Genomic DNA, 18,830 nt, shown 5'->3' with positions numbered 1-18,830 from the left:
ACGCAACGATAACTGTTATCAAAACAGTAGTTATAAACTAGACGTAACATCGTAGCACATTTGCCTTATCTTTTGATACGTTGGGCTTTTGTCTTCAATTGTGGGAGTTTTTCCTCTCCTTATTTAACACGACTGCAACTTCAAGGATCGATCCTTGGGTGTTAATAATTGAGGGTGGTGAGGAAATTTGTGAGGATCGTGACGCAAGTTGCTTATAATTCATGAGTAATTTTTTACAATACGCTCAACTTTGGACGACGTGTATTATTACAGAGGATAATACTAACGTTACTGTTATAATTAACGCATCCGCTAGAGAAAGTACAGTTAAATTCTGCTTAAATGAGCACATTGTACAAACAAGTGTCTGACACACGGTTGACGAAGTCTGAAATTCAGGTAAGACGCGGTTCTCGTTAACAAGAAGGAAGTTAAGGACCTTGTTAACTTTTTCCTTGTTTTACGGTCTCTTCAACATTTAAGTGTATAAAGTGCAAAAACTGTTTGTTTCTAGAGCGCCATTATACAACTATGAATTTATTATAATATAAATACTGTAGGTCATACATTAACTTGTTGATGAGCCAAACCCTTCTTTGAAACACGTCGACCCAACAATCAATGTCGATAGCAATTATTCAGATTCTGTCAGCGATACACGATAAAGTCTTTTAGATATTTATTATTCTCGTATTTAGTTGGACAGTTTAATTGCAAACGTTATGCCGATCTCAGAAAAGCTCAACAATAAATACCGAGAAATAATAGAAATACAGTGAAAGGACTACAGTCTAGACTGTAAAATAGCTCATACGATTGATATTAAAAAGACTTTGGTATGTTAATGCGATCAATAGAAGATACAATAGTAGGCACATTATTTCATATACCTTGAAACTGAAATAGATCTTTTAGTTCTAAATGTGAATAATCAATCCTGTGTATACACAGTTTTCAAATACATACAATTCACATTTTTGTAACAGTGTTATGTAATGTAGTTAATAACTCAATAGGCAATGAAGTAAAGTAAACAAGATCAACTACATATTTTAAAATTTTAACATGACAATGTTTAGGATGTATCATACATAAATATTTAATTACTGAATAATTTAAAAAACGTCGTCGAAAATGTTACTCTTGAACTTTAAGAATAATTGCAGGGAAAAACCATTTCAACGTTTGAATTACTGTTTGCGAAACTAAGAAAAGGGATATTAAAAGTCATGAACGAAGGCACCGCTAACGTCTATAACTTAGGTGTTCCGAAGCTAATAGAATGTGTAACAAGGCAATAAGTGTGGGAACGAATACATTGAAATTAAATTTAAAGACACTAAATGCTGTTTTGGTAACACTTAGTTATTTTTATTTTACCAGGGGGACTCAATACGTATATCGTGCTACTGAATTTTTAAAATTGACAGCCGGAAGATATTGGATAGGTAGAAAATTGGATAAATAACGTATAAATTTGGGAATGTGCAAAACACATAAATCTGTCCTTCACGAAAAGATATTATACATAATTAATAGATGTGTAGGTAAAGTTACTACTATAGGCCGGAAATGTCTCTCAGATCACATTCTGTGAGTCATCAAATTAAGTCCGAGAGACCTAAGCGGTCTGCTAATGAAATCCTTATGGAAAGAACACTTAACCTCCGTTTTTTGATGATAAATTCCAGGCAAAATAAGCGAAACAGGTCCAAAACTCCCACAAAAGTAGTGACCGCAACTAAATAGCGTTTATTGAAAAACAAACAATTATATTTTAATCTAATCAGTTTCATATCACCACACCCATACAATATTTTGAACATGTATTTCATCAAGTATCAATTATATTATATACAACAAATTTAAACGATCAGCAAGTTTGTCAGTTATTCGATTATTTATAAACCAAAAGGAAATAGCAGTGGATCTAGTTGGGATCCCAATGGAATTCCCGATATTACAATAATTACTTAATACATATATAGAGACATTTATTTTAACAATATGCATTTCACCAAACAAATACTATTGTATCTAAAACCGCATTGATCCAATAATGTCATAACAAAACAATTTACTTTAAATCGATCGTTATTTATACTATCAAATAACTATTTTTAATGAGTTAATAATATTGTCTTGGTAATGAAATAAACCATGTAACAGATCTAGTTAGAGAAAAAATTGTCGTTGCCCATTAAATATAGTTTCTTTAAACATTACACTGACTTTATGGTGTATTTATATTTTTAGGCACATACAATGGTTGACTCTTTTTCGTAACAAGAATTTGCGACTAAAAGTATAACCTAACAGACAATTTGAAGAACCGACTCTAAGCAAGAAGAATACTTTTTTTATTCTAAAACAACAGAATTTATTTATAAACACCGATAGCTTCCTCGGATTTGTTCTTTGGATCACAAAACTGAAGATAATGATCAAATGTCCGGAGGTTTTGTATCTTTTGTAAACAGCCTTTTATTCTTAATTAATTTTATATTACACTAATGAACTTTTTAGGATAAGGGTCACTCCATGTGAACCTTACCATCTCAGATTTTGACGAAATGATTTTGAAACCCCACAAAATGTGCTGTATCGACAAAATTTGACCACCTTGGCGCCCGAGCACCGCCGCTCCCGACTGAAGGCACCACCCTCGGTACCCTAGGTCAGCCAGACGAGTTTGTTTTTAGAATCACTAGTCGGCCGAGGGCTTGACACTGAGGTACGCCACCCTCACGCGACATCGGCGAAACTCCGGACCGTCACCGACACTTACACTGTCCTATCATCCCTGTATTTTTTATAAAACTATTTTTTTATTTAAGATTGTGCACTTTTAAAATTAACATAATAAATTGTATCGACAAAATTCGTCAAAAATTTGTAAAAGTAATCTGGAATATGCCACATTAGTTAACATCCACAAAATGAATTAGTGTCAATCGTTTGAATTGGGTTTGGTTTCACATTAATAGTTAACACATACGTCAATGGTGCATGCAAAATGCAGATTATGCTGACTCTGTTCATTAGACAAAATCATTTTAAAACAGGAGCGAAAAGCAAAAATTTAAAACCTCTTAAATTAGAACAAATCATCTCAATTCTGGCAGTATTAAATAAACTGAACGGAAACTGAAATATACAAAAAATGTTTTAGTGAAGTATTTCTTGTAAATGCAGTTAAATATTTGTACAAAATATAAAAAGCATACAAATAAAACACTTATGAATATCCGGCTAAATGGTTAAACACAACCACAAAAAACATTAAATGAAACAATTAACTCTGAGACTAATTCATTAATATTTACAAGAACTCGATGATTAATTCAACAAATAGATAATTACAATAACAAATAATATTTTGATCTACGCACTAGAATACTAGCGTTTTTATAGTATGGTTTGTCAAGCGTGGTATAACTAATTGTATTTCATTAATTTTTCTAGTTCTTTTCTAAATAAAAGTGAAAAGCAGTACATTACAAATCAGCTTGCGTTTCGAATATCTTCTTGCTCATATCGTGTTACATAATTTTCCCTACGCATGTTGCCTTTTTTGGATTGACGCAGGTCTAAAATAGTTTTAACATTTCTGACATTTCACGAATAGAAATGTAAAAAATAAATTAGAATAACCGGAGACGTGTGGTAAAGAATTGAAAATAACTATACTAAAACCTGTAACAAATTTCTTGATACATACATGGGTGGTGTATTATATCCAACTTCTGAAAATTATAAAGTGTTTCATGGCTTGAGTACAAGTACTTTTGCCATAAATACACTAGAAGCTCTCGATTTCTTGCAAAGAATAAAAAATTTAGTATTTCAAATGCACGACGAAACGAAAATAAAAAAGCTACAGAACTTTCAGAAACAAGACTCGTTGTTCCACATTCATGTATTGTGCTTTCAGTTGCCTACTCTACTGCTTTAACAAAAACACCCCTATCCCACTTCTCATTCTCCGCAAGTTTAGAACACAATAAGATACTGCCGAAATCTCGCCAGAACTTGTTTGACGTACGAAATCACAAAAATAAACACAGAATAGAGGATCCGATACAGAATTCAAAAAATTTGGAGCCATCGATTCTCTTTGTATTCAACACATCTGTCATCAAGTCAGTAACATGTACAATGCACGGCCATTAAACTATTAATACCTACTAGAGTGAATCAAGACGGTTTTTCATTACGAAGCAAAGATCTTTTTTCGCTTTCGACGCGACCACATCCGCTCCCATTGCGGAATCTAATTTTTGTGGCATTGGCGGTTCGAAAAGCGTCTGAAAATAAAAATCAAGAACAGATGAAGGACCTTCGTGTGGATGTGCAGTTAATGCCACCTGCTGCAACCAAATTTATTAGGGTGCAACTCCTGCCCCCGAACGATGCCACCGGACGCCTCTTACCTTGTAATCAAGGAAATTGTGCAACGAATGCAAATGTTTGTGGTAAAAAGGGTTCGAATTTGGCCTGCGATGTCGTTGACCTTCACAACCTCTTCTGTTTCTATTTAGCTCCGGCTAAAGCTTCAAAACGCGAGACGAATAATCTTAGAAGCTTTCAACGCGAAGGCAATTAAATTAATATTTCGCTCGTTTCCACCCGAGATCGACAGAAAACGCGATTCATCTCATCCACGAGCAAAAGATATTGTTTGATGCGGCACTATGAAAACCCATCGTAGATTCGTTCGGATTCAGCTTTCTATGGAGCTGAGGAGGTACAGCTCGACCATAAATACCCATCGGGCAGCCTGTGCTATACAACACGGTCAAATAAATCTTACATGAAGCGAGAGTAATTAACAGGTTGCTTTTCTATGCGCCGCCAAATGATTTGCATAATTGCCAGAGTTTAGCGATTCTACCGTTTCCGTAACGCCGATTCCAATTCGTCAGACGGACGAATTTAAAATTCCATCCTTTTGTTCACCACCCAGGTCACACCATACCTTGTATCGAATTTGTACACAAAGCTTGCGCTCAGGTAGATGGATGGCTCTTTGGGTCCACATTTGAATGCGTGTAAGGATCGGACAAAAGGGAGTTCTGTCGAAGGTGCCGTCAAGGTAGATTATGTTTTCTTCGACGCTGTGTGATTTATTTAGTAAAAGGTACGAGGATTTACAAAGCAATTTACTTAAAGAAATTTTTCGTGGGTGTGTCATGACGACACGCGATTTTAAATGACCATTTTTACTGACACTTTATTTCATTAAGATGAAATCTAAAGCGCAGGTAATCATAAAACATCTAATTTTTGTGTGTAGACACATTCATAATCATATCAGTGTTCAACAATAAAATAAAAATGTTGTTCTCTAAGCATCACAGTTACGTCAACGGCAAAAATGAATCTTTGTTAACAAGTAAGTGACGTCATTTCCTCCATTCAAGTGCAAGTGGTACTTATGGCTATTCCACATGGAAGTAACAATTCGACAAAATCAAATTAGCCCAAATTATTTAAATCGAAAAAGGTAAGCGAACATTAAAAGTAATAAGAAAATACAAAATCCAAAAAAAGAATACATTGAGATTATTACAATATAATTACTACGATGATCGCGAAAGTAATTGTTAAATACTGAAAAACCTTTAGATAGAATACAGTATAAGAAGACACTTATATACTGGTATATCAACATTGTTACGGTATAAGAATCGACAAGCGTAAATCAAGTAGTATATTGTAATTAAAGCTTATAAACAGCTAGCCAAGACTGCTACGATGGAAAATTATGAACATTTTTATAATGTTTTTTGTTTTACCAAAAGTGTGGCCTTTATTTTCTGCAAAGTTGTAATTATGCTATAAATTTCAAAAGAACATCATTTACAACGGTTTAACAATAAAGAGCTTCATTTGTGGAAAGCATAATAAATGGTGTATGTTATCAACAAGTAGTTTCGGGGTTCAATTGAAAAAACCATCAAGAGGACCTTGATTTTTTATAAATATTGTGACGTATGTCTACAATAAACCTGAAATTTAAATGACAGCTAAAAACGCGGATTGGTACAAACCAACCTCATTATTTCGTATAATAAGATTAACGCTTTTTAACAACTCTGTCAAATGTAAATTATACTCACGAGCATGGATTAATAAAACAACGTTTTTCGCTGCGTTTTCTTATATTAAAAAAAAAACACTTGAAATATTATTTGAAACATAATAATGAAGAAAGAAACCAGGAGTCTATTAAAATTTTTATCACTGTCATTATGGATTTTTTTTGAAAACTGAAAAGTCCCACTTTAATGTAACCTCTGACAACAATGTTTTCCCCGGTTTTACGAGCTACAATAAAGACATGCATTGCATCACAACAATAAGTTATAACAGTAGTTGACAGTATTGATTCTATAACCATCAGTTGCATATCAAACGCGGCAGTCTTACCGGAGACTTGTCCGAGTAAATTTTATAAATGAAATCCACTCAAACAATTTTATCAGTATTGATTCATTCATTTAAATAATACACTCCATTATCAGTGAGTCACTTACTGCTTATAATGTAATCTCGTTACAAGTGTCTATAATTACACCTTAAATTCTCAAACAAAAATTGTTAAAATTAGTGGTTGGTCATGAGTTTATTTTTAATCAATGGAACTTATTGTACAAATAGAATAATTATAACCTTCTAGATTACCAAACATATCGTAGTTTGGTTACTTAGTTTGTGTTATGTACATACGGTGTGCAGGTGCAATTAACACTGTTGTACACACATACCGAAAATAAATATTTTTTAAGCAAGTTTAATCGCGGCGAAAACGAACCGCTTTTATCACAATTTTTCGAAATACAAAGATCAACAATCAAACTGTCATCAATTCAATTCTAATTGTGATTAAATAAAAAATAATTCTTGTGCATTATTGCATTATATTAATTAATCACCAGATTTATCTAAATCTGTTCACATGACGTCAGAAGACGTCAAACACCATTTAATCTATAACTGGTTTTCTTAAAATTAATGTTATTAATCCAACACTTTTAAAACGTACATAATTAACAAATTCTCTTAAAACTGGCGTTTTAATAACATGACGCTTGCAGGCACGGAAAGTAACAAATTATCGTAACAAGTTTTAAGCATCCTAAAGATCAATACATGCGTATTCAATCTATCCACCTCTCTTAAACTCGATTTACAGTTACCAAGAGTTATTGTTGCAACACTTGACTAATTCTCCATTTTCCAACATCTCAATTAATTCGACCATTCTCCAAAGAGCGAACTTGGGATTGATTCTAACGGTGTTGTGAGTACAAAATCGACTTCCGGGATTTAATCCCTCCACATCTCACCCGTCAATAATCACCAATATAATCGTAGTAATCCAAATCTCTTCCTTATCATTATCTCCATCACTTGCTTTAGCGGATTCGTTAGATTTTTCCATTATGCAACTGTAAGTTTAGCGATTAACGCACTCTTACTTAACAAATTCAATGCATGGTTTTTTCATGGAATGAAGTGGGTCATCGGACAGATGGTGTCCACACGTCACGTTTAATTGTTACGATCGTCGGTATTTTACCAAAAAACGTCGATATTTCAGTCATGAGAGGAATCTGATGGTAATTGGTCCCTTTGATCTGGCGACAGTAGGGTGAAGCGACGCTTTGCCGCAGGTGCCGCATAATGGTCGCCTTGAATAATTGAAAACAAACCAAGAATCCCGCACACGTGATAAATAATAAAACTAGAGACCTTTAAATTAACAAGTTATTGTTAATACGCACACCAATAGCAAATTATATATTAACGAGAACATGTTTAATGAAAAAGAACGACCGAAGCACCACACAAATTTTTAAAACAGTATACTTTAGAACACTTCTGCCTCGCAACTTCCACTACCGACTTATTTTAATGAATATTTTATATTTCTTCCATGGGCGATTTATTAAGTGCAGTGGTACAGTCGCTGTTAATGGGTTATATAAGATCAATTTTGAATGTAGAAAGTTTCACGCGCCCCACACGACCACAACAGTGTGACCAAGGTCTACAGCCATAGGTGGACTATGGATAAATAGTGTGCGCTATAGCTGTCATTGGACAAAAACACTGAGTAGAAAAACAGAGTAATACGAAAGAACTAGAAAAACTTATGATTCCTAATATGAACACATAGTTTTTAAGATATAACAAGAAACAATATTTGATTGATTCTGATATTTTCTTTACAAATCTGAATGTTTCAAATGGCATGCAATTACGGTAGTGTGACAACTCGCAAAATAAGTTAAATATTTACTGGGGTACTCTTCAACATAAACGTCAAAAAAACTAAATATATACATAAAAATCTCCCAAAAAATAATACATATGATAAGAAAGTTTTGTTCCTCCTGGAATCAATAATTCTCAAACACGTATAAAAAATTAAAACATTATTTGTGTGTGTGCTGTTAAAATACTACTTATTTGTTTTCTATTACAAATATTTAAATAGCTTACAAAATCTTGACTGTGAACTACTTACATCTAGGGCATCGAAAATAAACATACCATGTTTGAATTTTTTTTGAACAATTATTTAATTATTCTATTATACCCAAAATATACTCAAATAAACCTGTTGTTTACCTATCGACTACGTATTACAACAGAAACTAGATTCGTTCTAACAATGTGACGTTTAATTTATTCAAAACATACAATTAATTGTACAATCTTTACAGTTCTGATGCACTGCTCTAATTAAAGTCCACAACATCGTTAATCGAGGTACAATATTAGTTCTAATGGAAAGTCAACATTTTAGCACTACGAAGTTAAACATTACAAACGTCACCTTACGAAAACACATGAGCTGTATATGTTATTTTTGTCGGTCTTGTATTACCACAAATGCTAAACAGCTATGGAAGTGATTCATTTTCTACAATATCGTTTTATTTATTTATATTTCATTTTAAAAATCGTTTCCTTTCACATAAAAAATGTTATTTAGTTCGAAAATAAAGAAAATTATATTTAAAATTAATGATCGGTTCAGATAAACATTGAACAGCTGCCACTTGTGTTAACGCTAGTAACCAATGCTTTGAAAACGATAAGTTCTACAAATTGAGGATGATATTTCAATATACCGTGTTTTTATAGTCATCCAATCAAGTCAACCAATTAGACTTGGAGAACCGTGTTTTCCTACTTATCTTCAATACAAAAACAAGCTACTGCTAGTTCTTCAACTTCTTGGATGTTAATAAACATGCGAACACATTTGTGTCAACAAACAAACTGATTTAACGTCAAAGTCTGAGTTTGTTTTTTGCCTCTTGCACTTTTTACTTGACGCTGTCATTATCAAGTTAAATGTGGAAATATTTTAGAAAATGTAGGACAGAATGAAAATTTGCCTTCTTCCGTCACATTATCGTATATTTCAATTATACCTCAATGATGATTTTTTAAGAAGTAATGCAACAATTTGCTAACATGTAATATTTTGTGAAATCATAGTTTTACTTTATGACAAATTGGTCCCCCGTTACCAGCTGTCCGTCATTTGTTGGCGATTTTAGTCAACAAATAATCTTCAGAACTACTGGGCTGATTGTTGTACAGTTTTATATAATGTATGATGAGTGCGTGAAGACTGTAAAACCATAATCAAAATGTGTCTCTTCATCCTCTCCAAAAACGTCATCACAAAATTGTCCCAGTTTTTTTGTCAGTTTTTATATATTAACTCATCACTTTTTCATCGAATTTCATCAAGAATTTTTAATAACATTGTGTGTATCCTTTAAACTTACATTTTTTGCATGTCTTCAAGTAAAGAAAGTTTGAGGAAATTTCACTCAATTCGCGAAGTGTGTTTTCTGCATTTTCAAAACTTCATGTCATAACATTTTTCAGATCTTTGCCGCATGGGTCATTAATTCACGCAGCGGCGTCAGAATTCTAATTTTATTTAATATGCACGCGCATAAAATGGTTATGTTTAATTTATTTTTAGCACAATAAGCGCCATGCAAAATTAAAAAGGCAAGCTGCATTGTTGGAAAGTCACAAATAATAATTTATAAATGAAAGTGATACCTGTACCTGTACAGGACAATGTTTATACTGCAAAATTTATTTCTATCTTCACATTAGTAATTTACTCAGATTGTTAACTGCTGTGAAATTGTTACAGACACCCAAAAAATCAAATAAGTTTGTTTTGGAACTGTGATTTCGCCACTATGAGATTTCTTATTAGTGAAAACAATTAGTCATATTCTTACTGTTGACTTTTATTTGTAAAGTTCGCAACGTGTTGCTAAGTTGTATTCCTGGTTATAGCAAGCGGTGTTTACATGTGAAAATATCGGGAAATTGTGTACGTCTTAAAATAGCCCCAGAAAAGTAGAAATTTCCTGAGCAGTCGGTCTTTTATTAAAGAGCAGCCTTTTTCGGCTATAAATATTCCGTGGCCATCAGAGTGGCTCTCCAGAGAAGAATTGTTTAAATTATTAATCCGGTTTAAGGGAACGGAAGTGGCTTGCCGCTGTTTTATTTAACTTTCTTCGGCATGCACTCGTAAATTTTTGAAAACTCGTCGTTCTCTCATAATCTGTTTGTTGTTTTGGTTGGTTTCGGCCAACTTTCTAATGAGCAGCGGGTGGCAAATGCGATTACTTCTCCATGATTTGTGAAAGCCACACACAAAGACACAATGGGGGCCCGGGGTCAGGTGATGGGTTTGCGTGGGTGGCGAACTCTGGAGATACAAAGGCGCCCTTTACCGAAAAATGGGGTGAAAATCGCAAACTAGGTCGCCTTATGTCTTCACAGTCTAACACACACGAACAGGAAGGGTGCGGTTTCGAAAGACGATTACCTTATCAGCTGGAATATGCCTTCCGGACATGGTTTAGCCCTCGGTTCGACTGCTATCCTAAATCCGCGGATTCGATGGGATTGAGCAATTTATTCGACGGTCACAACACTACTCCATGGCCAGACATGAAGCTGTTGGGTGTTGCACTGGTGATGGTTTTAGCTATCCATAATGGGTGGAATGGTCGGCGCACGGATTTTGTAATTGGGTTTTACACAACACCAGCACCAAAGGAAACACAGAGAAACGACCTCCGAGGTCCTAACAATGCAGTACAACTTTTCCAAGCCACCTTTCTACGCGACTGCGCTGACACAACCAGCTGAACTGTTCTTCGTGCAACTTGCAACTGCTTGTTTTGACGCAACCCGCAGTGTACTAGCGACATCTACCAGGAACTACGGACATGAGCACCTGTTCGGAGCTTCACCGCAAGGACACAGGTGAAATAATTCATGACAAAATTACCCCTTGTACAATATTAATTAATCGTTCGTTACTTGAAGCATTTGCCCGAATAATTAAAGAACACGAAAGCTACTTTTCGAATGACAGGTGCCAGATGATTTTTTATTGTTTTACATGAGGGACACAATCCAGTGGCGTCGATGTTCATTATTTTTAAAAGGGGAACACTTCTGGCTGCAATTAATAAGGCGGATGTGGGGTATCTAAAGCCCAAAATGCGTATTTATGTTATGAATATATGTAGTAAAATGTGACAGTCTTCAACAGTTTCTGAAGAAAAAAGTTTTTTTAGTGAGGTACGAAAATTAATTATCGCTGAATTTATTTAACAAGACATTTGCGGGCTGTATTCAATCATTCACTTTGCAACTTTCCTCTTTTAACTTTTGAAACTGACTTTGGGTTCCACCATGCGAATTTTATTTCGTAAATACAAAGTAAAATGAAAAGTGAAACTTCTAAGAACTTTACAAGTAATTGTTAATTTTTGTTATGTCTACCCTTATAAATTGTCGCAAAGTTCTTTTTAAAAATGAAAAGTGCAAAGTTGCAAAGTGAATGTTGGACTAGGGCGCGGAGAAATTTAAAACAGCACATACTTCAAAGTCACCATTAAAATATTAACTTGTGTCCAACAATGTTTATTGGCCGTCTAGTTGAATCAAACTGAAAATTTGTCGGGTACGTGTAAACTGCAGCGGAAATTATCCGTTATTCTTCCCTAGCCCATGGTCTAAATTTTTATAACATGTAAACTGTGGTGGATAATAAAAGCAGGTTTACCAGTCCTTAGTACTCTGTCTTATTTATTCATAAACAGAAGGATAATAAATATTATTTCACAGAAGTCCCTACTTTCATAGCAATTCTATGGTGGTTTTAAAAGTTAGATCTGCCACTGCTATTTGCCATGACTATATCAAGTGACTATTAATATTTGTCATTGTTTTGTCAAGTTGGTGACATATTTCAAATTGTATGATCTCTAGTAGTTGCCATCTTCTAATCACGTTTGCTATGTGCACTTCTATCAAAATTGACAATTGCAAACTGACATGCTAACATTAATAATCACGTAGTATCTATTTGTTATTGCAAAAAAGTATTAAATTCACTGAAATGTTCACTAAAAAATGTTTTGTTAAATACGTATTTAAGGCTACACTAACTTTAGAGTCTGATTGTCACTTCATTTGTTAAATTTGATTGCATGATGTATAACTGCATTATTAATTTAATAGTACTTTTATAAACTAATAATATATAATTATATATAATTATTATTTTTTCCTCCACATTTCCTTAAATTTGAATTTATGTTTGATGTACTCATACACTAAGTTTATGATTGTTAAATTTTCATTCCATAGGATATTTGACAATATAGGATAATATTTTATTACCCTATATTTTTATTGTGTTGCCAGTCCGGATAACGAAACTATAGATTAATTAATGTGTGAATAACATATTTAAGAAACATATGTTTTATTTATATGACATATCGTTATGTGATACTAGAATTTGAATATGCAGGTTCAAATGTAGTTACATGTTTCTTACTTATCGTTCTATAGTTCGAGAATACAAAAATGCAGGCTTGTTGTTTGCTTCTATCTCTACTTTGTCTCAAATTTTTGTTAAATTTTGTTGCCATTCATATATGATATATGGGCTTTAAGAATGATAAAAACATTGACTAACTTAAGCTGTAACAGTTATCAACTGTCGTTTTTTCGATTCCATGGAGCGAAAGAGATTACTTATTGGGACCATAATAAGCTCTGTCATTCTAACTGTACGCAAAAAATCTAATTATTATTTATATCAATTATCGCTCGGAGATTATTTCCACCAGTACTAATTTATTTTAAACCAAGTAACACCCACATAAACTATAATGGCAAACAATAACTGTTTATGGTATTGATTCTTAAATTTATATGCAAATTTTTTTAAACGCCGCGCTCGACTGACCTTTGCTTCTCAGTTAGCCTACAGGCAACTATCCTGTGGAATTAGGACCACTTGCATTTTTTTTTACCACGGTGCGCAACAGATCTATTTATGATTAAACACACGATTTTCGCTGGAGTAAAATAGGTCCCACTAGCAAATGTCGGTTTTCTTTTCCGTAAGGCGAAATTGACACTACTTTGTGGTTTCAAGTAGGTTCTTTCATTCTCTGGAATTGAATTTTCGTACTTTCAGAAAAAATCGGGAGTTAAAACTCAGGTGATTTCCTTATTAGACAGAATGATTGGCCAATTTTGCGTGTTACCAAGATTGTAATTTTTACATATGTAGTTGTTCAAAATCTGTAAAAATATTTTTTATTGCATTTCCAGTTTTTCAAATACCTACACTTACAGTCACGGAAACACAAAACAAAAACAGTTAGAAATCTGTTTTTTCTCTGAACCTCTATATCTAACAAGGAGTATTTTGAGCCTACCAAACATTGTAAGGTGTGTTTAGACAATTTTGTTAATTTCCCATGTGTTGGCACCTGTAATTCAGACACAGATATTCAGAATCTCAGCAAATATGACTTTCAGCATTTTTCGTCGTTTCTTTAAGTTTCTAGACCCCCAAAAAATGCTTAAATTTAAGCTATAAATTATTTTTCTTGTCAAATTTCTGGAACTGAGCTATATGCCAATGAATCGTAAGTATTTGTAACGTGTCCAGATATACTCAGGCGTTGTGAATTCCAAAAAAAAAAAAAAAACATTTTGGATCAGTTTACATAATCCAGGAACTGACATAAATTTGACTAAAAATATAGCGCGTTTATAACTTTAACTTCGTAATTTATAGAGGATCCATCATAAACTGCAATAAGTACAAGCAATGGCACTTTACCAGACGTTTAGGTAGTCCACGCGCCTTATTGAAATAATTTTTACTTCTTACTCTTACAATTACAATATGACGATGAAGTCATAACTGCACTATATCTTTCGTCAAACTTTATTTTTTTCTTGTCATTAGTTGTACTGTGTGGAATTGTTCGCCCCTAAGTTCTGGTATATCTTATAGCTTTATAACTGCAATAAAATTAGGTGATATAAAGCATCATTTAAGCGTTATATATTAATTTAGTTAACTAAAGACGCTCATGATCATTATGACATTTACTAAAAAATTTTATTGTCATCCATATAATTCGAAACTCCGAATTATACCTACTGTCTTTGCCATTTCTATTGAAACACCACCTGTTGATTTTGCTTAAAATTTAGCAATTGATAACAGCTTTCGGTTGATTGACAACGGCTTTTAGTTAGAAAATTGTCTGAATATGAACGTTGCCAAATTTACGCTTAACAAGTGGTGTTTCAATAGAAATGGCAAAGACTATACATATGTACATCTGTATTTCTCATACTAATAACCTAACGTTAAATTTAAATAGGACGAATAAAATACGACATAGGTGAAATATGTAATCATTTATTTACCTGCTTTTGTTAATTTGTTGTATTGTTGTTGTCTAGATTTACACAGTTTGTTTTGTTAGTGATGTTAAATATTTTTTTATAGAAATTAATTTTCGAACATCTATTTTGATTTGAGAAATCGTCATTTTGTCAAAATTAAGACAAGGAAGGCTCGATTTGGGCCATCAAAATTAAGATAAATAACGCATGAAGCTTTAATTTTAGCATAATAATGGGGGATATTTTTTTTTAACTATAAAATTAATTATTACTGAAACATTACTAAATTAAGCCAGATAGAGATTCTCTCACCAAAAATTATTTACGTTTTCTAATTTTTTCTTTCAGTGTTAATGGAAAAAGAGGACTGAAAAAATAGGTTTATATGATTTCTACAACGCACCTGTTAATCTGTTCAACACTACGCCTATGTGTTTCCCTTTCCACTGTTCAGGTGACAGATCGACTGACAATAAAACAACATAACCTCTAACGTCAAAACAACAAAAACTCGTGAAAAACTCAAACGTGAAATGATTAGAGTATTGAATGGTAATAGCAAAAAATAATGGATAACAGTGGTGACACACTTAAAAAATCAAGCGAAGATGTGATTTATTCACTGCAGGTACGTTCAATTGAGATCATTTTAACCAGGTGTGCCCACCTACAATTAATCCCTTAAAAGGAGTGGTGCTTCATCAGATTTTATTACAGGAAAAAGTTAATAGGCTATATTTATACAGGGATCATTATTTCGAGAACCATAAAATTGAGGACGCCATTCAAAAGAATAGTGAAATCGAAAAAAAACTAGCTGAAATTTTAGGTGACTTTAAGGAGAATGAGAGTAGTGTGGCAGAATGTGATAGGGCTAGGTATAATTTTCTTAGAGGCAGACTTTTAAACGTTGTTCCTAAATATAGTAAAGAGGCAGAAAACCTTCTGTCAAAGGCTGTCAAACTAGATCCGAAATCAGTCGAAGCATGGAATGAACTAGGTGAATGTTTTTGGAAAAATGATGAACTGAAGAAAGCGACGAACTGCTTTGAAGGAGCTTTAAAAGAAGTAAATACTATATTACTTTTGAAATCTATATTAATGACAAATTTTGTAGCAAAAAAATAAAATATCATTAAGGAATCTCTCCATGTTGGCGCGGCAAGAAAGTTCAAAAAGCAGAGATGATTTAATTAAAAATATAGAAAAGGGCTTATCTTATGCAAAGGAAGCTGTTCAATTAGATACTCATGATGGATTATCTTGGGCTGTACTTGGAAACGCACATTTGTCATCTTTTTTTGGAATTCAACAAAACCCTAAAATACTGAAGCAATGCTTAAGTGCCTATTCTCAAGCAGTATGTTTTATTGTGCTTTAGAAAATATGTCTTGTCTTTTATTTATTAATTTTTTTGTAGGAGAAGGATATAGTTGCCAAAAGTACACCAGACTTACATTATAATAAAGGAATTGTAAGTGCAACACATATTTGTAGTTCTTTATTAATGTATTTTTAGACTTTGAAGTACGAAGAAGAATATGAACTAGCACTAGAATCCTTTAATAAAGCTGCCCTATATGATCCAACATGGGAACAGCCAACGATGAAAGAAAGGCAGCTTGTAAAGTATTTAAATGAGATTAATGAATTAGTTTCAACTTGTGGAAAAATGAAAGCAAAACGCTTGCAACAAATTTTACAGGTACATAACATTGTTTTTATTTTCAATAAATGACTATTGTTTTTGTTATATTTTTACTGATATAGCAGAAATGAAAGTTTCATTTTAAAATTCGAATATTAACTTTTTTGGCAAAATTCTGCTTCCTGGACTTTATATAACTCTTTATTTTAGTCTATTGATTCAAAACAATTAGGGCCATATGGAGGTGGGAGCTATACTTCAACAACTACCCAACAGACAGTAAAGCTAGATGAGATCTCACTAAATACCTTAAAATCGGGTTTGAATGAGGAAAAAGTGGTATTAGGCAAAGTAGTGTGTACCGTCCATAATGAGGATTCTGTACCATTGTAATATATTTATTTGATATAAATTATTACATTATTAAAATAACTATCTACATGGTTTTTAGTACGTTTTGTTTAGTAGATAAAGTAGGAACTTGTGTCGTCGTTACCGTTTACAATTTGGCAGATGGCAAAGGTGTTATTATTGGAAATTCTGTAGCCATTCCGGAACCCTATGTCACAGACGTCAACTTTACCTACAAGGAAAATGTAAACCAAGTTGTTGCTGGCTCTTTTTTACTTTATTTATTTAATGATTTATTTACAGAAATACAAGTTTACATTGATTCGGGTGGAGACTCCTTTGGTAATGGTTGTGAACAGTAAAAAAGTTAGTAGAGATCTTCAGGCGGGAGTACAGATGTCCATTTTTAAAAAGTTTGATTGACATGACGCTAACACTTTTTGTTTGTAATTCAGAATGAGAACCGAGTGCAATATGATGCGTTCGAAAAATTAGCGGGTTACTACATAAAATTTCATAACATATCTAAATAAATTATTAAACTATAATCAGGAGATACAGACGTGATTTCGTATTTTGGTATGGTACACTCTACACTTCATTTGGTTTTAAGTGTTTTTCCATAACAAACAAAGTGCATCGACTAGGATCTTGATTTTTATTACTTACTTACGTTTTATTTTAGTTTTTACAAAACTTTACATATTTGGTTTGAGTATTAAAATAATTTTTTATAGTATAAAAATAAATATGTTGGCTAGATATTGTGGAATGTACGTTGTGAAATCGCCTCGAATCGCTAACTATCCTCATTCCGATTGCAAACAATAAAAACTAGAATAGAGGACCAATTAAATGTATTGTTTCTAATACGCAATAAACTCATTAGTTAACAGAATCATTTAGTGATAATCTCACACACTCCTTTCCTTCTTACTCAAGGCTTCCAACCTTGTAGGCGTCTTTATCACAACGTTATCACAAAAAGAGGATGCACTCTATAAATTGCTCTCCCACAACTTCAAAAAGTTGTCCAACACTTCGGTGAAAAACTTTCGTTTCTGTGGGTCTTTGAACGCTGGCGCGAGAGTTTTCATCCCCATTTGAAGAAGGGCTTCGTTTTGAAGCAAATCGTTGAGGACGGCCAGCAGCTGCGTATCACCGTGGATCTTCAACAGTGTAGGGTATGTGAAGATGTAGTAGTGGACGCGTAATTTGGACGCTGCCCATTGTTCCACCGTTTTATTGCCACTTGCCACCTTGATCTGTCCCATGTGTTCCGCGAACCACGGGCTGAAGTACTGTCCCAGTTCCACTTTATCCAGATGAGAGATGCCCTGGGTTTTCAGGCGCTCCTTGATCGTGAGGTAAACTGGTTTCCGGAAGACGAACACCTAAACAGAATACAGGCTAAATAAAGATTCTGAGTGGTTGGAGAAATTTGATATATAAACATGCACTAATTTTTAAGTGTGTGAGTGCTTGTATACATAAGTAAGATAGTCGCAATCCTAGACACTGTTAACATCTAATTTAAGAATATAAAACCTCAATTTTTACTTTTAATTTTGGGAGCATACTTTTGAAAAAACGATCTAAAGATTTTAGGCACTCAATCCCGGACCTTCTAAACAGAAAGAGCAACAGAATTTATTTTAACGACCTTATTTGAGCATCTGTTGTAAAAAAGAGGTTGTTTTTTTTTTATTATTTTAATGTTGATTGAGGGAGTTTATTTATTTTAATTGACTGCAAAGTACGCTTTATCGTTGTCTTTATTCATGAGCAGTTTATTGGCGCAGGGCTGGATTTCAACTTGAGAACTAAATTAATCGCACAGTAGATACTTTAATCAGTCAGATTATTATAGATAATTATTAATTAACATTTGTAGCAAATTTGCTTTAACGCAACATTTTTTATTCAAACAAAATAAAAAAATGACGTATAACATATGATTGAAATCAGAAAAACAAGAAACTGTACATCCAATGGCGTCATATTTATTCTGTGCTGCAACTTAAAAAACACATGA

The 18,830-nt window shown here is 33.3% G+C and overlaps 3 protein-coding genes across 4 annotated transcripts in view; 1 reads left to right on the top strand and 2 right to left on the bottom strand.

The window, feature by feature from the left end:
• The window catches only part of LOC135129967 (ubiquitin-like protein 3), a 44,519-nt gene extending 33,178 nt beyond the window's left edge, over positions 1-11,341 (bottom strand). Inside the window, exon 1 of the mRNA XM_064057240.1 lies at positions 10,886-11,341. Coding sequence (XP_063913310.1) covers positions 10,886-10,915 — 30 coding nt within the window. The 5' untranslated portion in view covers positions 10,916-11,341. The remainder of the gene's footprint in view (positions 1-10,885) is intronic.
• Positions 11,342-15,215: 3,874 nt separating this feature from the next.
• Positions 15,216-17,693, top strand: LOC135129946 (tetratricopeptide repeat protein 5-like). Its single transcript, XM_064057219.1, has 8 exons — positions 15,216-15,424; positions 15,514-15,864; positions 15,914-16,156; positions 16,217-16,270; positions 16,316-16,501; positions 16,655-16,833; positions 16,896-17,040; positions 17,099-17,693. Exons 1-8 carry the CDS (start codon positions 15,365-15,367, stop codon positions 17,216-17,218), a joined length of 1,338 nt encoding a protein of 445 aa, XP_063913289.1. The 5' UTR covers positions 15,216-15,364; the 3' UTR covers positions 17,219-17,693.
• The window catches only part of LOC135129954 (torso-like protein), a 43,400-nt gene continuing 41,633 nt past the window's right edge, over positions 17,064-18,830 (bottom strand). For both annotated transcript variants that reach the window (XM_064057226.1, XM_064057232.1), the window contains exon 3: positions 17,064-18,189. In XM_064057226.1, coding sequence (XP_063913296.1) covers positions 17,794-18,189 — 396 coding nt within the window. In that variant the 3' untranslated portion in view covers positions 17,064-17,793. The remainder of the gene's footprint in view (positions 18,190-18,830) is intronic.

The sequence above is a fragment of the Zophobas morio genome, unplaced genomic scaffold (assembly GCF_036711695.1).
Source record: "Zophobas morio isolate AGI-343-1 ecotype UQ-CSIRO unplaced genomic scaffold, CSIRO_AGI_Zmor_V1 ptg000002l, whole genome shotgun sequence".
Taxonomy (NCBI): Eukaryota; Metazoa; Arthropoda; class Insecta; order Coleoptera; family Tenebrionidae; genus Zophobas; species Zophobas morio.
The sequence above is the reverse complement of the archived record's forward strand: the minus strand, read 5'-3'. Positions and strand labels throughout refer to the sequence as shown.